Raw genomic sequence first — 22,872 nt, 5'->3', positions numbered from 1 at the left:
GCAAAAACAATGGGATTTTTTTTTCAATCACCAATAAATGTTGGGGTTTCAGGATTTATTTTAATTAAAATTTGTATAAAAACTATTCTCAACTATGTTATGAAAGATATAGCCTAATGGAATGAACTGATACACCATTTTACTTTATGCAATATGTGGGTAAAATGGCCATAAATTAATATTCCCATTTAATGAAATGTATCTATACGCTGTATCTAAATTGCTTGGAGCAACATTTAATGAAAAAAAGAAGTGTAATAATTGGAGTAATAATTAGCATCATTTTAATAATAATATCTAATATTTCATAGCAATATTGATGTATAACTTATTTCCATATTCACTTGTTGTGTCTCCCAAAATGCCTGATAAACATGATTAAGTCCTGGTGTCCTCTACAGTGGACATTTATGAAATCAACACCCTGTTCTGTAACAGAAAGTCATTTTTTGATTTGAAACCCCATAACGTTTTCCTGAGATGTTGGTTTATGAAATACAATTTGAAAAGTAGTCCGATTTAAATTATAATTACAATATATTATCATATTTCCATTAGAGTGCTACATTTGATCACTAAATTAATGTCAGACATTTTTAAAGACCAAGGAGAAGTTGTTTTCATGGTGAAACCTCCAAACATTTGGTATATCTGAAAAGTCCTGAATGATCTTTACAGGACACCCAGCTTGTGACATGTGACATGTATGGTGTCAGAGAAATTCACTAAAATATCATGTCCACTACAGTGGACAAAAGCCTATTCCTGGGTCCCAGGAGGACATTAAAGTTGGCCTAGCCTACTATAGCAAGCCATAACACAAATATGATGCTATTTTAGATTTAATTTGTAGAATACACAAACATTATTATAGTCCTATGACTTTTGACTCAGAACTCTAATACAGTTTATATACAAAAACCAACCAGGTGTTTTCACATAAAAGTAAAAGCAATTGTTTTCTAACCCTCATTAGCCCGGTTACTCGCACCACCTTGTGGCCTTAAACGGGTTCAATTTCTGAACGATGTAAACAAAATGACAGCAAAAATATTGACAGTTCCGTTTAAGCAAAGTATGTAAATTCCAGTTATCGTCACTCAACTCTTTTATATCATTCAAGCCAACGGTCATGCAATAGGATATTAGACGTTGTGTTTGTTTTGAGACTTTTCAGTTCATGAAACTCACCGGCGGGCACATCAGCGTCACGGGAGCGAGCACGTCTAGGCTCCGCCTTCTCCTCAACTTTGTTGTCTCTGCGGACGCGCGCCAGATCGGATCACTCGACTCGCAGCATCTTTCTGAAGGACATGACTAGACTAAACGGACAGAGAATGGATGCAAACGTCGTGGTACTTGGCACAGACAATGTTGGGAAATCTGGTATGTTTTTTATTTATTATTATATACTATAAAATACATCCATAAAATGCATTTCATTTTTTTTAGTCATCTTTTGTCACTTTTTAACACCTTGCCATATAAGCAAATGCTCATACAAGTTTGTTTTGTAGCACTTATCGTCCGATTCCTGACTCGTAGATTCATCGGGGAATATGGGGATATTGGTATGTTGCCCTATTCACTAATACATTACCTTTAATATGTTTGACATTTTTACTAACTTCTATGCTTTCTCCACAGAGTCCCTTTACACTCACAATGTCGTTGTGGATGGACGAGAGCAAACTCTGAATATATGGGATGCACCATATTCACAGGTGATTCAGTGTTTCAGAAACTGTTGTAAACATTCAAGTTAACTTTTTTTGTCAACTATTTAATCTTTTCAGATATCCCCAGTGAAGAAAACAGCATAAACCTCTAAGATGACGTGTTGGTCTGAGCTGGCCTAGTTTGGTCCGGACCAAAAAATAAATTAATTGAGTCCTGGTCTGCTTAGCGCTCACATTGGCATTTAACACCAAAACTAAAGATACAAAACCTAAAGGCATTGGGATATTCACAACCTGATTGGTCGGCTTATTACGTATATTTCATTACGGAACTTACCAAACATCCAAAACAATGTGTGCTGGGCTAAATGCGCTCGTTGTATGTGCGTAGCCTACATATGATGGTATTTAACCAGCTGAGAACTCGTCAAGTGTATAGGCATCAGAACCGAATCTCCTCGCAGCAGATCTTCATTTGTGTGTGTGTGATGGAGGGATTCCAGCCACTGTTTTGACTCCTTTACACATTTTATTAGCTCTTCACAAGTTAGCATGGTCAAAATACCATCATATGTAGGCTAGAGACACATACAACAAGCGCATTTAGCCCAGCACACAGCATTGTTTTGGATGTTTGAGAAGTTCCATCTCAGAATAGGTGACCTTATTTCTTGGTCCGGAGCAAATTAACCAAGCGAACCAAACTACAAGTGTGAACACACTCTTAGAAGTAGTTAGGATCTTGTCAGGCTAGGGAAACCATTTTAAACCAGCTAAGACCATCAATTCAGATTAGGCTGGTTTCTACTGTTAGTCAATAAAAAATCCTAAATAAACCATCTGAAGTGTTGAATAAATATGCGGTGGTTGTCTTCTCATCAGGACCTGTCCTTCGAATCCTTGATGTGTGAGAAAAGAGTCCAGTGGGCAGATGGCTTTGTGCTGATCTACAGCATCTGTGACCGAGCCAGTTTCAACGCAGTCTCCAGACTCATCCAAACAATCAAAACCGCTAAGGACTTTCTGGGCTTTGAGAAGATGCCCATAGTTATTGTGGGAAACAAGAGAGACCTGCACCATCGCCGTACGGTCCTCAGCGAGGAGGGCAGGCTGCTGGCGCTCTCTGCCGACTGTCAGTTTTATGAGGTCTCGGCTGCTGAGAACTACCACAGCGTCCTCATGGTTTTCCACGGGCTGGTGGATCGCATCAGGGAGTCCAGGGTGTCTGTGAAAAAGTTAGCAGGCATCAAGGGCATTGTGAAGAGCATGTCTGCAGTGTTCGCCCGCAAGCGAACGGATTCGTTGTGAAGCTGGCGAGAGCTCTGGAAATAAAGCTCACTGTATGTGGTCTGATATGACCCATTTTAAACCATCGAGAGGGACGAACTATTGCTGTGGCTCCTATGAGGGTCCGGGATCTCTCACATGACTACAGCTGGACCTTCCACAATGAGATTGTCTTAGTTTGTCTGCTAAAGTGATGGCATCCATTGAGAATGTGTTGAAGGTGGAGAGTTCTCAATACAATGCTTAAGATGCTATGTGGTAGCAGATTATAGCAATCAAAAGTGGAGTTAATATTCCATAGCATGATCTCATTTGCTTACTTTAAGCAGGAAAGTTATCAGTGCTTCTGCTAATAATCATGACGAGTGTTGGCAACAGGTAAAAACACTCTGGTGATGACGGCCATGGGAGTCATTCATGATTCAATGCTGTGTTCTAAAAATATAAGCAGACGCAAGACGACAATGTCTTCTGCTACATTTATCAAATACAAAAGTCTCCCACAGTATCATACCGAGGAGTTGTCGTCAGCTCAAGGCCGTCTTGAAGTTTAATCGCAATGGACTGTTTGATGATTGCGTCTATGTGCATTCAAATAACAGCACAATGTGTTTTTTCCCAGCTTCTTTTCTGAGGCTGGTCAAGTGCTTTATGAAGAACAAACCACACTGTGTAATTGTGCTACAAAATATAATAAATCACATAAAGACTTGAATGCCAATGCACAGAGCAATCATCATATGAATATGCTGTTTTTGTATTGAATTACACCAAAATCATGTATTCGATTTCAAAGTATGTTAACTTCAGTTGATGAAAGATTGCTAAAGTGAAACAAATGGATTGAATACGTGGTGTGCAGCTGACAGATAAATGTGTATTTATTTGTCATATATTTATAGACCACATAGACTTCACAAGTATGCATGTAAACATTTTGATCTGCTCTTTCATTCTGATATAATGACTAAAGAGGATTAGCTCAGCAAATGTTGTAATTATTCCTGTTATTCATATTAAAATATGGAAAATGTCAGGCTCAAAACAGTCACAGGCTATTTTCTTCAATTATTATGCTGTATGTGTTGCATAAATCATCTAAAAGAACTGAATAACCTTTGCTGTAATGGTTTGCTGTAACTGTCATTACATAAAAACTGAGGACTTTTTCATCGAGCACATTGTCCACTCAAAAACTAATAGAGGCAGTGACATGGCAACAACAACAAAAAAAATTATTATGACTTAAATAATTTATACTGGTACTTAATGAGTCACAACTGTGCAGTTTTTGTTTAATGAACCTGTTGTGTAATGATAAAATCTCATTCCTCACATCTTGGTTTTGCAAGGGAATCTTTTGGAAAAAGTGTATGATCACCAATTGCTGTGACTGTTGATACAATAAAATATCATTGAAATTTTGTCAGGATTTGCCCTGTGTCATTAATGATATTTGCACCATCTCTGCAATTGCAGTTAGTATTATATAATCAGTCACAAATAACACAAGACATTTGTATATTCCTTACAACACACATTTTATTATTACTAAAGATATTTTTCTTAGCTACTCTATAGCTAAAAGTTTGAGGTCAGGAAGATTTTTTGTTATTGAAAAATCAATATTTTAATCTAGCAAGGATGCATTAAAATGATCAAAAGTTACAGTAAAGGCTTATATAATGTTTAAAAATATTGTCATTTTAAATTAAATGCTATTCTATTGAACGTCATTTAAAGACTCCTGAACAAAAGCACGGTTTCTACAGAAATCTTAAGCAGAACAACTGTTTTCAACATTGATAATAAAAAAAAGTTAGATCATAGTATAGTAAAATCTTACTGACCGCAAACTTTTAAATAATAGTACTGTATATTAGTTCTCCAGAATGATTTATGTGCACAACAAAATACATTTGCTTTATTATAGAAAATAAATGCAAAAACAGTTCAGAGCCTCCACATGTATAACTAGGTCACTGACTTGAGACTTTAAAAACCATCGCTCCATTCTCACTCGCCGTTCCTGCCGTTCGGCACTGTGTGAATGTTAGAAGAGGAGGAGGAGATCTTGGTGTAATCTGTCAGACTCTTCCTAGAGGATCAGTGGTTGGAGGATTTCTTGTTGCTACCCCCAAGAACTACTTTCTGCTGCATAGGAATCTGCTTTATTAACTTCTTCTTCAGCTGACGGGTTTCCTCCGATATCTCTTTGGGCTCTTTAGTCTTAAGAGGTGGCATTTCAGAGTTGTCACTGGGACTGTGCATGTGGTCTCCTAAACTGGACTCCAGCACCGGGGAGCCACTCAGACATTCTTCTGCTCCATCTTTCCCAGCCAGTTGGGAACCTCCTGGCTTGGAAGATCGCCTAGGAATCTGTTAGGAAAGAAAACAAAAGCCATTCTTTAGTTTTCCACATGTGAAGGATCTCAAAGGTAGCAGAGATTATGGAATTTGGAAGTCAAGTACTGTTCATTCACATGAACGCATGAGTAGTAAAAAATATGCAAATGTCCGAGAGCTGTATAGCTGAAATGAAAAACATCAAGTATTCTTTGTCAGACATTAATGATAATGAAAGCCAAAGAGTGCTACTTCACAATGAGGACTTGTATGTGGAATATTGTGGAATAATAGCTTTGTTTTCAATGGCTAGGCCTAAATGCGGTTGGCCTGTCTCTTTTACTAGTTTCAAACACAAAATCATTTTTGACTATAATACTGTAAACCTAGTATTTGGGGAATAACGATTCTCTAAAATACAAAAAGTCCCTGAAAATACCATCAGGAAGGTAGCCTGGGTTTCCCCATACTGCCTTGCTCGCAGCGCGATTTCATTCACGCTGCTAGGCAGTCTGGACACCATGGAACAAATTTTCCCCTGAAAAAGGGAACCAATCACAGAACGGGGAGGGAGCAGCAAGATGATGACGACACCGAAGTAGTTTGTTTATATCAGACTCGACGTTACCTTCTACCCTCATGTTTATCTTGCACAAACGGTAATATTCGCTAAACGCCATCGTGTACAAATAAATCTTTGACCCATCGTCTTTTTCCTCGTCAAATTTCTCTCACTCTACATACGTCATCTGGTATAATTGAAGCGATTGGCTATGAGCTACATACAGGCGCATTTGATAGACATTCAAAGCGCCCAATAAACGGCTCTGGGCATTCGTAAACCACGCCTCAAATACGAGAAAATGCACACGTAGTTCCCAGACCAAGTCTCAATGAGACTTGGTCTGACGTTAGCCAGGCTATCAGGAAGGAACAAGTCACACAACATCTCCCCATATGTGGACTGACAGCCAGCTGCTATAGGGCAGAGTAACTTTGGTGCCAGACCTATTGGAGTCTCCTCTTTTTGTCTAGCTATTTTATGGGATCCCAAACAGTCCCAGGCCAGGGGTTAATTAGGGAGGGATGGGTCTGTCTGTGGCCAATTACAACTCTCTATCACGTTCCCTGACCTCCATTGCCTCCAAAGTCTAAGTGACTGAGCTCTGAGCAACAGTGAAGGCTTAAGATCCACCTCATTAAAGGAATAGTTCACCCAAAAATGAAACTTCTGTCATTATTTATTCACCTTCAAGTTGTTCCAAACCTGTAGGACTTTCTTCTTCTTTCTACTTGTGTAAAGAGATATTGGAAAACATAATAACAAAAGAAAACACAGCCAAATATAAACAAAAAGAAAATTCAAAAAGAAAAAGGCAAAGACAAGGCAAAGTATTATGGCACAGGGGCCTAATTGGCAAGGTTCTTGTAAAGAAATTGGAATAGCAAACAAAGTAAAAAAAAAAAAAACCCAACAAAACACAAAAACAACAAAATCGTACACTATGCAAAGGTTTATGGCACAGCGCCTAAATGAGTGGTTCTGGCACAAAAATTGGAAAAGAAAGACCAAAGAAAGTTTTTGTGAAATTTTCTGTAGAAGAGCACCTTATCTACTGCTAGAACGTGAAGTAACGTGTGGCCTCGGCGCTCTTCGCTCTTAACACTGTGGTGCTATCAGAAATCTTCCACTCCAGACTTTCCACTCAGTTAAACTCACCCAGATCCTTATAAAACACGCACACGCAAGCGTCAACGTATCTCTCCCTCTCACTTCTACAGATAAGCTCATGAACAAAAACAACAACAGACAAAACAACCCAGATCTCTACAGAATGATAAGATCATCTGTGAGACGTGACTCACTTCTCAGTCTACACACATTTTTAAAACAACATATGTGTAACAAAGATACCAAGGCAATCAAGTGTTCCCAAAACTCTCTAAATGTGTTTTAATACAACGCTAAAGCAAAATCAATGCATTTTGCGAGTTAATTACTGGGGAAAGGATTAATAAACCTGAATTTTTGTTTTGTTTTGTGAATTTTAGGTTTCAGGTAAGGGATAAGGGATATTAATAACTCAACCTCATGTCGTTCCACACCTGTAAGAACTTCGTTCATCTTTAGAACACAAATGAAGATATGTTTGATGAAATCCGAGAGCTTTCAGTCCCTCCATCAGACCTCCAAGGTCCAGACGATAGGAAAGATATAATTAAGGTAATCCATGTGCCTCCAGTGGTTTAACCTCAGTTTTAGGAAGCAACACAAGTGTTCTGTTCGCACAAAAAACATAATTTACCACGTTTTTATGAAAATATTGACCTGCAATCCAGTAGGGGGAGCACAACAACGCATGCGTGTTGTGTTGACTCGAGACCGGAAATTGTTATGTGAACACGCTTTGGATAGTATTATTTTGTCAAAATAAAATTTTCAAACAAAGCACTTGTTTTGCACCTCTCTGTGCGGGCCTCGACCCCGGGTCTCCGACATGGGAGGCGGGCGATCTAACAAAGAGGCTAAAGACCACAGTCTCTAACATCTGTCACTACAGCACCTCTTGAGATCGGGGGAGTGAGGTTTACTCGCACAACTCTCACTAGCTGGCCTACGTTACACATGCTACGTAGAAAATGACAACACAAGAACGCCTGGCCAATGAAAACATAAACCAGGCACTCAAGACAAGAGCACACACAAGACAAGAGCGCACAACGAGGGAATGAACACTCAATCCGTGCCTCGCAACAAGAGACAAAACATGGAGCATGAATGTCCGAACCCCAAAAACTGAACCGAACCCGAGCTAGATAGAAGTGTCAGGATCCGAACATACAGCGTATCATACAGACAAAAGAGCGCACTGTTCAAGCTAACTCTGAACCGCAAGCTCACAACGACAATACAGTTGAGTGTCAGGGCTCTTTTACCAATCTAAGAATAAACCAGACTGAAGTGATAGAATACTGACATTATGCAACTGCACTCACAAGCATTGAGTCAAATTGCCTGTGTGCAATTCGTTGTGTGACAGACGTCATCTTCCAGCTGCTTTCTGGGTATTGTGATGTAATCATCAACACCTCTGTGCCCAGTCCTTTCACTTCACGTGTTTGTGCAAACGGTCTGTGGCTAATTACAATATCAGACCTTGTTTCCCAGAAGCAACCAGTATGGTTTGTACTGGTGGACATCTTCCAACAAGACTCGCCTGCTGTTTTTCAAGGAATCCCAGACCAATATGGCAAGAAGAGCGATGGGGAACTTTGAATGATTCATTACATTTCTCTCTGATCTCATCTGGTATACACATTGTCACATATTTTGATGTCAGTGCGAGTTGCTTTTAGTTAAAACAGATCAAACATGAGTTTTAGTCAGTGACTAGCCTTAAACCTTGTCTGTGAAACTATAGGGATTAGAGTCTTTGTATAATATATTTTGCAGTGACACAAGGCCAAGTGTCAAACTGTGCAATTATTCACAGAATATGAATGATAAAGAATGAATGTATTGCAATAAATATTTTATGGCTGAATTAATTTTAACATTTCAGTTTGACCTGCATAAGAGCAGTTACATAAACATAAAAAATACTTCATTATCGTCAAAATCAAATCAAAAATAAAAATCAATTCTGCTTAAGCTCAGAGAAGCTTGACACTAAAATCAAATTCATTCTATAATAATTCTATATTCTTTTTATTTGTATTATTTTCTTAATGAGGATTTTTTTTAAAGTCTCTATGCACACCAATGCTGTATTTATTTGATTAGAAGTACAATAAAAAACAGTTATATTATGAAATATTATTACAATTTTAAATACCTGTTTGATATTTTAATATTTTATAAAATGTAATTTATTCCTGTGATGCAAAACTGAATTTTCAGCATCATTACTCCAGTCTTCAGTGTCGCATGATCCTTCAAAAATCATTCTAGTATGATGATTTGGTCAAGAAACATTTATTATTGTTATCAGTGTTAAAAATAGTTGAGCTGCTGTTAATATTTCAATGAAAGCATTAGCATAAACTTGACTTATGGTTAGGCTGAGGACAGTTAGACAATGCCAGAACGTCATTCATACACCCCGATTCCCTGAATAACATCCGTCCACGTTTGACAAGTCACCAAAAGAACATCCAAGAACGCACTGATTAGTCACGATTTAAATTATGTGTCTCCATGTCAACTGACTTCTCGGATATGTGATTGCCTGGCATTGTCATTACCTACATGTTTGCCATGGACTCTCTTTGTGCATAGAAAAAATAATAATAACTGAAGAATGGATAACATTGAAGATAGCTGACAACAAAAGAGATTAGCTTGTTATAAAAGCAATATTCTTTTTAATATTAATATTTACCAGACCACGGAGAGTCTGATTTTAAAGTAAATAAGTCAATATGAAAGTGTGCCCTCATGATATTTAAAATATGAAATACCACTGAGGGCACACTGTGACAATCTTACATTGATTTTCACATAAAGACTTTGTCAAGCTTTGCGGGAGTCAGGAATGTGTGAACTATAAAACGCTGTGCGCTTAAGTGGACCCTCTTGCTAAAAAAATGACATAAAGAATTAAGTTAACTGTTCAAAAATTCTAGTAATCCAATATCCCTGTGCCATTCCTGAGATCTCCAGTGGAGCCTAAAAAGGCCAGAGGCCGATCTGATTTCCAAACATATTGCGGTTGCACTTTATTTTAAGGTTTCATTGTTACAGTGTAATTATATATCTAAGTACTGAATAATATTAAGCAACTACATGTACTTACTATAGAGTTAGGGTAGGATTAGGATTTGGTTGAGGGTTAGTTGCATGTAAATATGCATAATTTACTATTATTACTATGGTAAGTACATGTAACATATGTAACAAGGGCACTGTAAAATAAAGTGTTACCCATATTTCTAAACATGGCCCATACAATTGTTATGCAATGCATGTTGCACCAAATTAAAACTTCAGTATCTCATAGTAATTACAAATGCTCATAATCTAACACTACTGTTTTAATATAAATAATTAAATATAAAATGTATAATAATAATAATAATAACAATAAATACACACTACAGTTTATAAGATTGGGGTTGGTAAACCTGAAAGTCTCTTTTTCTCACCAAGGCTCCATTTATTTGATTTTAAAAAAAAAACTGTAAAAACAGTAATTGTCACGTTCAGTTCAGTTTAGTTTTGTTCATGGACCTTCAGCGTGTTTCTTTGTTCAGTTTCCCCTACTCGTCTGAACTCCTTGGTTACCGTCATTATTAATTGTGTAATGTGCGACAGCTGTGTTTAGTAATTATCCTCGTAGTGTTCACTACTTGAGTTGTTCCTTCTCCTGCACTCCTTGTCCAGTCACTGTAATATCTACACTGTCGTGTTAACGTGTGTTCATTCTTGCTGAATAAAAGTATGCATTTCTTTAAAAAAAAAAAAATGTTACTGACCCTATTTTGAATAGTAGTATAAATAAAATAAATAAAAAAAAGAAAGAAACTAAAATAAATAAACTGTTATTCAATTGCTACTTAAGTTTAAAGCATTATTAAAAGTTGTTAAACCCAGACAGGAACAGTAGCCCCTCGTCTGCCTGCAAAAAATAGTCAGATCAGATCTATAATCTAGACTCGTCTGTTTTTGATTAAATCCTTATGTGTGGATCTCGTCTTCACACAATACTTCACAAATGGGTCGAAAACATGTCTGCACACGTGCTTGTGCTGCGCCGGGTGCCCTGTCTTCTCAAAGAAAGTAAAACTTAACCCGCTTGACAATAAACCATAAAATACAAGCAGGATTAAAATGTATTTCAATTCAATTTCACCAATTGTTGAACTATAGACTTAAAGTGCTCCTATTATGCTTTTTCAGATATTATCTTTCATGCAGTGAGTTACATAGCTGTCTGCAAATGTAAAATGTCTGCAAAATTCAAAGTGCATGTCTCCTGAAAGAAAGAACCGATTCTGAACTGCAAAATAAGTCAGTAATTCCAGCAGCAATTAATTGAAATGATGACATAATGATATCATATTTAAAAAGAACATCACACACCTGACGAAAACATTTCTGGAGCTTTATAAGGAATCTGCCGAGCGACCAAAACAACACAAAAGTTATTTTCCATTATTTCACGATTTCTAGTAGCCTATTTGTAAAAGCTTTACATTTTTAGTTCAATTTTATAATTAGCAATTCATTTTATTTGACCTGTGAAGCAGATTTGAGTGACAGCATTAAAGATTCTTAAGGGTCAAGAACATTTTTCTAATGGCAATACAGACATCATTTCTTTCATGTGTGTAAGACTCAAATAAAATGATTAGGTGATTATTCCCTCACTAATAAATCTCTCAATGATCAAAACTGGCTGTGTCTATTGTCCGTGGTTCAATAGGGAATAGGGTACTCTTGTAATTAAGTAGCAGTGGCCGGGACAGACTTTAAGTATCACCTCCGCTTAAAAAGATGCAATCTAATCCTGTTTACATGAAATAAGCTCCTCCCGAGAAAGTTCGAGTTTACGGACCTGTTGCCATGACAGCAACTCCGGGATGAGCTTCGAAGAGCCTAACAATCCGGAATCATGTAAAATCACCAACCGTAAAATCCAGATAACTGAGTAATCCACGTACGATATTGTACTGTATTTCAGCTACTCGACTAATCAAATCTGAGAACTGGAACTATGCTTAAATTCGGCTCTGTGAAGTAAAATGACTAACTTCTTAAATTATGAACCTCTTTAATTAACCTTTTTCTAAAGTGATGTATCCAAGGTGATCTTAAACACTTGTGAACATTAAACACTATTAAAATAATTCAATGTCGCTCTCAATCTAGACAGAATCCATGAAGGAAATATTCCCCTGCTACTGTATGTATGCAGAGCTGTGTGTGTGATCACAGCAGGCGTTGAGGTGTGTGTGTTTGTTTGTGTCTGTATGTATTGAAGAAGGTCCATTCACATGTGAAGAGTCCACGTGAACTAGATTTCAGACGCGTCAAAGCACGTGAGGAGCCAAATCAAATCAAACCTGAAGACTCACTCACCAGCCCATAATAAGAAAGGTTGTGCAGCGCTCGCTCCCTGACTGCGCCAAAGGAACCCAGGACCATGTTGACTCCATCCTTAGCCAAGTTGAAACTGGTTTGAGGGGTTTTCTTTACATTACCCAGTACAGATTCATTGACTTTAAGTAACTGCTGCCCTAATCCACTGACCAGACTCGGCAGCCCATTACTCTGCAAGAAAAAATAGCATCTTAATATGAGTGTGCAAGGATGATTAAGCAAACAAACAATCCAACATTTTTCTTACGCTTTTATGGAGATCTGTTTATTACTCTCCAAATAGAGTAAAAATACTATACAGAATGGTTTCCTGCCAGGACTGCAAATGAAAGTGTTGTGTAATATTGCTTAAATCTCCTTGCCCATCAATAAAAATGACCATTGACAATGTAATGTTTCTGGTGCTTTTTTAAAGGTGTGGTGACATTGGTAAAAAAGGGTCCACAGTCTATTGTCAATAGTGTAGCGGTGTATGAAGCACTGCTCACACATAAGTCACTTTAAAACCATGCAGCTTTCTGTTGGTCAATGCACTCGAATAGTGAGCAACTTGAACTGTGTGGAGAACTTTTTTGCCCTCACATGAAACTCCTGATTGCACAGATTCAAGTTTCACCCTCAACATTTACACTGGTAAATGTGACTGCACCTTAAGACTATACACTCACCTAAAGGATTATTAGGAACACCTGTTCAATTTCTCATTAATGCAATTATCTAATCAACCAATCACATGGCAGTTGCTTCAATGCATTTAGGGGTGTGGTCCTAGTCAAGACAATCTCCTGAACTCCAAACTGAATGTCAGAATGGGAAAGAAAGGTGATTTAAGCAATTTTGAGCGTGGCATGGTTGTTGGTGCCAGACGGGCCGGTCTGAGTATTTCACAATCTGCTCAGTTACTGGGATTTTCACGCACAACCATTTCTAGGGTTTACAAAGAATGGTGTGAAAAGGGAAAAACATCCAGTATGCGGCAGTCCTGGGGGCGAAAATGCCTTTGTGAATTTTCATTTGTGAAGCCACAACACGCACAACCTTGAGGCGGATGGGCTACAACAGCAGAAGACCCCACCGGGTACCACTCATCTCCACTACAAATAGGAAAAAGAGGCTACAATTTGCACGAGCTCACCAAAATTGGACAGCTGAAGACTGGAAAAATGTTGCCTGGTCTGATGAGTCTCGATTTCTGTTGAGACATTCAGATGGTAGAGTCAGAATTTGGCGTAAACAGAATGAGAACATGGATCCATCATGCCTTGTTACCACTGTGCAGGCTGGTGGTGGTGGTGTAATGGTGTGGGGGATGTTTTCTTGGCACACTTTAGGCCCCTTAGTGCCAATTGGGCATCGTTTAAATGCCACGGCCTACCTGAGCATTGTTTCTGACCATGTCCATCCCTTTATGACCACTATGTACCCATCCTCTGATGGCTACTTCCAGCAGGATAATGCACCATGTCACAAAGCTCGAATCATTTCAAATTGGTTTCTTGAACATGACAATGAGTTCACTGTACTAAAATGGCCCCCACAGTCACCAGATCTCAACCCAATAGAGCATCTTTGGGATGTGGTGGAACGGGAGCTTCGTGCCCTGGATGTGCATCCCACAAATCTCCATCAACTGCAAGATGCTATCCTATCAATATGGGCCAACATTTCTAAAGAATGCTTTCAGCACCTTGTTGAATCAATGCCACGTAGAATTAAGGCAGTTCTGAAGGCGAAAGGGGGTCAAACACAGTATTAGTAAGGTGTTCCTAATAATCCTTTAGGTGAGTGTATATGCCTACACACTCAAACAAATAATCTAGGTCAAATAGTGAAATTGGGAAGTTCAATGAGGCGTATGAATGTTTATATTATTACAGTAAATGCAGGACAAAAAAAGCAGGACATAAATAGCTAGCCAGAAAATGTTTGGTTAAAATATTAAGAACTGAAGTGAAGCTAAAAAGGTCAATATTTGAAGTTTATGTAAGTGGCAAATATTTACAATGGTCTTACTAGAACTAGTGATGCTGGAAAGATCCACTAACCTGGAGCTTCTCATGCTCATTATTGGTCAGACCGTGCTGTTGCCCATCTTTCAGAAATGCTGCTATAGAGCTCGGGAGTCCTAGTATCACACCTCCTATAGTCTTCATTGTCTTCATGGTATATTCAACCTTAAAAAACACAAAATCAACATTTACACCACAGACAACTTTTTTGGTTTGTTTATTGCTTATACATTTTTTAGTTTTAGTAAAGACGATAGATTTTGTATATACTTTAATGCAAATAAAATGCATGTGCCTGATTTACTGGGCTCTCTGTTTGAGTCTACTGGATTTGCAGTGTGTAGTAATTTGGCGTACTAAGTGTGCTAATTGAGCGAGCGCTATGCACAACTGTGGTTTCCAAAACGAGGGCCCTTAATTTGCTGTGGGCTCTGTGAAGAGTTGTACACTTCAAACACTTCAAAAGGAAACATGTGCTCAACACTGAAGCCACGTTTTGTACTTGTTGGAAGGACAAACTAACACTTGAATACTGTTTGCTGCTTACCAGGGGACTCACGCCAGGGATCTGTGTGACCAGTTCCTGACCTTGACGTTTGGAGCGCTGGAGCTGTGCCGCGGTCTTCTCAAAGGCACGTCTGCAGATGGTGTCGGCCAGCGCTCTCAGCCTGCTGAAACTGGGATTCTGGCCAGAGGATCCAACATCAGACTCCTGCTCTCTCATACTCCCATCATCCTCTGCAAAAAAAAAAAAATGTGAGGACATAATAAGCGGAAGGGTGGTATTAATATTGCTTTCATGTTATTTTATAGAGATTCAAACACACACATCTTATTCGCTCACTCTCTGTGACAATAGACTGTGAAAAGGATCACAGAACGGTTACAATTCCTTTATGCAGCAGAAATAAAAAACAACAATGGAATGAACAGACTAAGTTATTGAAAAGGTTTGGGATCAGCAAGATTTTAAATGTTTTTGAAAGAAGTTTCTTATGCTCACCAAGGCTGTATTTATTTTTGATCAAAACTACAGTAAAAACATGATGTACATTTAAAATAACTGTTTTTTATTTAAAAATGTAATTAATTTCTGTGATGGCAAAGCTGAATATGCTGATTTCCTCAAGAAACAGTTCTTATTATTATCAATGTTGAGAATGGATGTGCTGTTTAATATTTCTGTGGAAACCTTGATACCATTTAAAAGTTTGGGGTTAGTACTCAGTAAGATTAAAAAAAAAGAAAAGTAAGAATGCATTAAATTGATCAAAAGTGTGGGTAAAGACATTTATAATGTTACAAAAGATTTCTGTTTCAAATACAGGTTGAAATCTTTCTATTTATCAAAGAAGCCTAATAAAACATTTGATATAATATTATTACTGTATAAAATAATATTATATATATATTATTTAATAATATAACAATTATTAATAATTGAGCATCAAATGATTTCTGAAGGAGCATGTGACACTGAAGACTGGAGTAATGATGCTGAAAATTCAGCTTTGATCACAGGAATAAATTACATTTTAAAATATGTTAAACTGTTATTTCTAATTGTAATAATATTTCACATTGTTACTGTTTTTACTGTATTTTAAATAAATATCTATAATTACTAATTACTTCATTTTTGTTAACTATAACAATGCTATGATTTTATTCATGTTTTCATTTTCTTTTACACTGTTGCTTTTCCATGAATTGTTTTGTGCAGGCTTCACATTTTACCCGGTATGTGACAACACTGTAACAACTAGCACCAGTTTCCGATATAGTGGGGGAAATGAATTCCTCCGGGCTAGAAAACGACAAAAACAAAAAGATGGTGGGAGCACTAAATCTTCAGGTCATAGATGATGTAAGGGTTAAAAAGAGAAATTCCTCAGGAAGCACTTCCTCTATGTAAACAGAACAAACACCACCCAATGTAATAATGACACACATAACCAAGCTCCAGGCTACAGAAGCATTCAGGCCTTCTCGCTCTATAACCAACATTAAATGCAATCCAATTCAATTTACAAAGGCAGACAAAACACACACTAAACAGATTCCCTCTGCTGAATGTACCATTAAACATGGCCCCAGAAAGACACAACCATGAAAACTGTTTTGGGATAGAAATAACCGGCAACGTGCTGCTTCTTTAGGGCCTCGTGAGGAAGGAATTACCACATTCGACACACTTTTACAGACACTGATAAACAAAGGATAACCAAAAAGAGCTGTACACGGGAAACGTTTCTGTTTCTAAGGAATTAAAGGAATCATTGCCTCTGAGCAGAAAGGTGTCTAAAGCCGGGTTCACACTGTTCGATTTTGGCCACGACTTGGCCATCTGAGACAAATTTTGAAAATCCTAAAAGATTTCTCTGATCCTGGGCCAAAATCTGAAGTCTTTCACGCTTTTGGTGTGAAAGGTCCTTTAAATGTGCCAAAAGCTTGCAAGCAAACCAAGCCTAGGTGAGAAAAAGTAAAACAAAAGTAATGTAATGCAATACTTTCCATTAAAACGCAGACTTACTTTTTTCAGATAGAAATGCATAATTATAACGCATTACTTTTAAAAGTAACATCCCTTAACACTGGTCAGGAGCACATCTAATGCACACTTTGTCTTTAGAGAGGTCACGGTTCTCCTTTTCAGTGTTATTTTAGTATTATGTACATACTATTATATTTTGAAACAGCTTTTATTGTTTTATTTTCATTTTAATTTTATTTTTCAGTAATTTTGTAATATAGCCTATCTATATATGTGTATATATATATATATGTATATATATATATATATATATATATATATATACACACACACATATATATATATATATATATATATATATATATATATATTAGTGCTGGGCAAAGATTAATCGCGATTAATCGCATCCAAAATAAAAGTTTGTGTTTGCATAATATATGTGTGTGTACTGTGTATAATTATTTTGTATATATAAATACACACATTAATCTTTTTTTTTATCTTTTAATTAATCTTTGCCCAGCACTAATATATATATATATATATATATATATATATATATATATATATATATATATATATATATATATATATATATATACCATTTAGTAAGTGAAGTACAACAGGAAGAGTTGCTAAATAATGATGTGATGAAACACCCTCGTTAAAACATCCTATTGACAAATGATGCAATTTGAAGCCATGAATGCGAACACGTGCCTCCGGACACTTCTCTGTAGAGGAACAGACACACGGTGGACACTTAAAGATGAAATATTACAATAAATAGAGAGCAAAGAGGAAACAACACTACTATATAGTAGTTCTTCCAGGCATTGAGTCACTAGACTAGATCAACACTTATTCAATCCAGAGCTCTATATTAACTTTATCTGTGGCTCTATGACTTGAAACACAACAGAGTCCACAACACAATAAAACATTTTTTATGACTATAGTTGATAGGAAAAATAGAATTGCAAAGACAATGTTTACATTTAACAGAATAGATGCAATTGCTAAATGCATGGTTTAACTATTTCTGCCACATAAGTGAACAATGCTTTGGAGAATCAAAATTATGTCATCAAAGTAAAAATTATGAGATAATAAGTCATAATTATGGCATAAAAAGTTATTTTTTTTACTTTTTATGTTAGATTTTTTTGTCATCCACTTTTTGTCATTTTGTCATCGTTTCTAAATCATGACTTATCAAAACAGTAATAACCTTCCATATAGACATGGTTCAATAATAGAGAGAAAAATATGTCCAAATGATAATGCACATACATACAAAGTCAATGTTCCGGGACTTTAACAATAACGTTTCGCTGACATCTAGTGTCTAGCTTTAAAAGCACATGCACTTTGCGCATTGAAATTATTTTATATATATGATTTTGAAATTATTTTATATATATGATTTTCTTTTAATAAGCATATAACATTATTTGAATACCTGTCTCAGCCGAAGATTCAGGAAGGACATATTCGACCAGGTTCTCCGTCAGACTTAGAGCCCTGTTGGCTCTCTGCTCGGCCAGGTACACAAGCTTGCTGTTAAGGACATACTGTATGCCGTCCCTAATGGCATTCTTGCTCTGCTGGTACCCAGTAGATACCTTGCCCAACACAACGTTAGAGGTTTGTTTGATCGGACAGGCGATACCATCTTTGGCGGTTTCCAAAGTTGAAGACATCAGTTCCTTGATATTTGCTGCCAGCTGTTGTGGGACAAGCAAACAAAGCACCTGCATTTTAAATGTCTGCAAACAGAAAGGGAATAGTTAACTTAGAGAGCAGTTTTAACCACATTACCTCAGTAGGCTGAGACTGCAAGGCCGGTACCTTCTCCTCCAGGCGGTCCAGTCCTCTGCAGGCCATTGAATTGGCTGCTACAACTATGAATAATACAATTAAAAAATTAAAAAATTGTTTTATGTTTTATAACTTGACAGTGAAACATAGGCTACAAACACATCTTTCATTATTGCAAGCATGTGCTGATACATTTGATGAAAATGGCTCTTTCAGAATGTTTCCCTAGATAATGCTAAGCCTTCCCAACTCCTCCAGAAATCATGAGGTTGACCTTTAATTTCTGAAATCAATGCTGAACTGATCTGGAACTTGATAGGCTTTCATGCTCACCAAGGCTGCATTTATTTGATCGAAAATACAGTAAATATTGTGAAATATTTGTACAATTTCCAGTAACTGTTTTCTATTTTAAAATATTTTCAAACATAATTCTTTCCTGTGAATTAATTCTGTGAATTAATTCTCCATGAATTCTTCAATTCTTCATAAAATTCTTCATGAATTCATTATTTATCAATTGAATGCATCCTTGCTGAATAACAGTGTTAATGACCCCAAACTTTTGAACAGTAGTGTGTGATTTCATTTATGGTGTCTACTCCCAACAAAACGAATATATTTAGTTTAAATACTGTAGGCCTATATATAACATACAAATTTTGATAATGCTGCAGTTACATATACTGAATGTGGATTATACCAGACTACAAAATATCAAACCATTAGCTCATTACAAAAAGGAAATCACTGGTGAGTCAGAGTGCTAGTAACATGTAATTATGTCTCTCGGCAGATTAGTCTTGTGTAATGCTCAAGTTGGTCCTTGAAGGGTTCAAATATTTAACATTATTGCCCAATTATTGATCTGATCACAAACCAGAGTTCAGTTTTGCAATTCCAGACTATAACCCTGGCTGCATTGCATTTCTCAACTTGTATTTGAATTCATGTAACAAATATATTTGTTCAAAATACACAGGAGGAAAAAACAGGAAAAATAAACAGCACTTATATTTATTAGTAGCGTATTGTTCAAGTTAAATAAATGATCTGTTACTGTTATCTTTTCATATCAATTAAGATCACTATTAAATGTAAATGAATTTGTCAAGTAAGGGACATCCATGCAGTGTAATAAACAGGGCACTAAACTGATAGATTTAGCATTGACCTGAAAGCACAGCCTCCACTATAGTGGACATGACAGAAGACAGACTCTCCCCCACCGGAGCATCAATATCTACATTTTTAAGACCATTATAGGCTCAGATTACTTATTTTGCAGGGTCTCACTAAAACAGACTTGATTGCAATACAAAAATAAGATATTATGCTGCTCAATTTGTTTTGTTCTTCCTATATTCTGACTGATTTATTGCCAAACTAGAATCTGAACTGCAGACTCCATTCCTTTAAATCATTTGTATTGGACATATGTGCGCTGGCCTGTAACAACAAAATTTTATATATATATATCCCTCCTATTCAAATTCATAGGTTTTAGTAGACTGTCAAAATACACATAATTTGTTTAACCATTTAATGCATTTAGCTCCTTTCCTACACTCACACACACATTTTTTCCTTCCTCTGGAGCTACATTTTGTTTATAAACAACATGCTAGCGCATACACACACAATAATTCTGAAATTAAGATAAAATGACACACACAAAAAAAATGTCTTAATGTGTTTGTTCATAGACCAAGACTAAATTTAAAAAAGGAAAAAAAAACAAAAAAAAAAACAAAAAAAACAACACATTTCACTTTGCTGCCACCTACAGGTATTGATGAAACATTACAGAATGAAAATGAGATTCAAACTGTTTTTCATCATCATTCATTCATTATATTCATTACATTTTATATGAATGTAAAAGAGTATGCAAGTAAAATGAATATATTTTGTTTGAAAATATGTCATAGTAATAATGTTTGGTTACTAATATTACTATATGTTACTATATGTTCTGATAAATTTCATGTAGGCTAATATATTATTCAAATAAAATATATTTTCTTGCATTGATCGTTTTATAAGCATACGTTCTACCGGGTCCAAACAGACCCTGGAATGCAAAAGGTGTATAAAGTTTGTAATGCTTTAGGAGGATTAAACCAGTTTAATAGCATAATGACTTTTAATAATCAGAAGATTTGAAGACTTACGCTGGGGCTCCAGTACATCGAGGGCAGGTTGCAAACTCCATACAGCCAAGCTGCCAGCCTTACTCACACCTTTCTCATACAGCCCACACACACAACTAATGATGGAATGAGACTGTTTCGTACTGATGTACGTCTTCTCGATGGATTCGAGAGCAGCATTGACAGATCGAAGATTGAGGATTCGAAGAAATACATTCTGTAAGGAAAAACTTGTCATGCTTCTTGTTCACTTTTGCACTCTCACATTAAAAAGTGCATTACAACAGTACAATCATGAATATAAACGATAGTTCCTTATTAAGCTTTCTACCACAGTTTTAATCCAGTTTAACTTTTTTAGCCCTACCTTTTCATAGCCTACACAACTGCTGATAAACAGCAGTGACCCTCAAAAACACATGCATTCATATAAAATAGTGAAAGACAATAACCTTAAAAAAGAAAAACTGAGCTATCAGCAGGAGGACACCACCTGTCACAAATTTGAAACAGTACCTGATCACCGGTGTCCTTTTTTTCAGACGCCATCTCCAATGAACTGGTGAAATATGTGGAGAGAAACTTTAGCTGGTCTAATCCCACATGTACACAACTGTCTCGTGACAGAATTATTAGATCATGAGTAGGCTAAAGAATGTGTAAGTCTCACAGTAAAGCTCAGTATATAAGACTGACATTAACAAATCACAGTCTGAAATGAACTAGGCCTACACCCACTGAACACTGGCAACCCTGTCATGATTTCAAAATCTCTCCCGAAATTATGCAAATGTGATTTTTATTGCTAAATCCCAAAGTCTGTATTTACCATGTCAAACTGAACTCAATTTCTCAATTTAGGCCTGTGCAACAGCACCCCCCACCCCCCCCCCCACAAAAAAACCTTTCTAAAAAAAAAAAAAAAAACTGGTCCCCCCCCCTAGCCTTACCATGAAAACTATTTGAAGAGTTAACAAACCAGCCTAAAAAGGCTAACTAAGACCAGCAGACCATCTTAAACTGGTTTAGTTGTTTATGTTGTTGTTGTTGTTGTTGTTGTTGTTGTTGTTTAGCAGGGTAAATGCAGTGGTCTACTATTTGATAGTGGGTTGCAAAGTCAAAGATGGCTGAAATGTGACCACCACAGGGCTACATTTCATGGAAATATGCAGCATGTTAAGCCTAAATATTAAGGTCATGTTAACACTAACTACTCAGCGTTATTTTTGCTTGTTTTTTACTCATGTTACACGTTTTCCGCTAGTATGATCTGTGATGTAATGTAATAACATCTAGAACCACTAGATGTCAGTGTTCCACAAGCACTTGTTACTTTCGCTATATCATTTTTGCCACTAGATGTCAGAATTTCTCCAGATTCTACAACATTCACCCTGAAAATGAGCCAATTATACTTTTCAGACAATGACGTAAACTATAAAACGATGGTTGAAGGTTTTTTTGCACATTAAAGGAATGTTTTCTATATTAGCTTTCTAGCATTTGAGATGTTTTCACAAATTGAAATGTTTATAGAGGCTGACAGTTGTGAGTGTAAATTGTCTTAAAAATAAAGTTTTGCCAAATAGATTCACATAAGTATGAGTGATTGATGTATTGGTGTATTCATAGCAGTGGAAAGCCTGTTGTAGACTGATTTTTCATGTGAAGGACTCGGGACGTTTTTGTCCGGAAAAGGATGAAAAGGGTGTGAACTTTACGCGCGCTCCTGAGAACCTCTCTTTTTCATTTTTCATTTTCATTTCATTTATTCGTTTATTTCAGGCAATAGCACAAAAAAAAAGTACAAGGTAGACAAAATATGGTTAAATCATATAGTGCAAAAAAAAAAGTAAAAAACAAAACCAAAATATACAGTATTCAAATTCAAATATGATCTCTTCCATTCTTTGACACATGAAATTGCTTGTTGTTCAGGATAATGCCGAAAGATCTATTCTGTACTGTATTGTTAAAGGGA

The 22,872-nt window shown here is 36.6% G+C and overlaps 3 protein-coding genes across 3 annotated transcripts in view; 1 reads left to right on the top strand and 2 right to left on the bottom strand.

The window, feature by feature from the left end:
- The window catches only part of slco3a1a (solute carrier organic anion transporter family member 3A1a), an 86,353-nt gene extending 85,138 nt beyond the window's left edge, over positions 1 to 1,215 (bottom strand). The window contains exon 1 of the mRNA XM_079874803.1: positions 1,192 to 1,215. The gene's annotated coding sequence lies outside the window, so the exon portion shown is untranslated. The remainder of the gene's footprint in view (positions 1 to 1,191) is intronic.
- Positions 1,216 to 1,236: 21 nt separating this feature from the next.
- LOC307160612 (ras-related and estrogen-regulated growth inhibitor-like protein) lies at positions 1,237 to 4,394 on the top strand. The gene is made up of 4 exons (XM_079874801.1): positions 1,237 to 1,386; positions 1,518 to 1,571; positions 1,648 to 1,724; positions 2,562 to 4,394. Exons 1-4 carry the CDS (start codon positions 1,314 to 1,316, stop codon positions 2,985 to 2,987), a joined length of 630 nt encoding a protein of 209 aa, XP_079730927.1. The 5' UTR covers positions 1,237 to 1,313; the 3' UTR covers positions 2,988 to 4,394.
- A 93-nt stretch (positions 4,395 to 4,487) lies between these two features.
- Positions 4,488 to 21,440, bottom strand: plin1 (perilipin 1; the record flags this gene model as incomplete). Its single annotated transcript, XM_079874709.1, has 8 exons — positions 4,488 to 5,345; positions 12,394 to 12,585; positions 14,460 to 14,588; positions 14,971 to 15,161; positions 18,380 to 18,644; positions 18,739 to 18,821; positions 20,913 to 21,108; positions 21,408 to 21,440. 8 exons carry the CDS (start codon positions 21,438 to 21,440, stop codon positions 5,073 to 5,075), a joined length of 1,362 nt encoding a protein of 453 aa, XP_079730835.1. The 3' UTR covers positions 4,488 to 5,072.
- Between the last annotated feature and the right edge of the window lie 1,432 nt (positions 21,441 to 22,872).

Source organism: Squalius cephalus, assembly GCF_949319135.1.
Source record: "Squalius cephalus genome assembly, chromosome: 6".
Taxonomy (NCBI): Eukaryota; Metazoa; Chordata; class Actinopteri; order Cypriniformes; family Leuciscidae; genus Squalius; species Squalius cephalus.
Note: the sequence above shows the minus strand (reverse complement) of the source record. Positions and strands in the feature narration are given on the sequence as shown.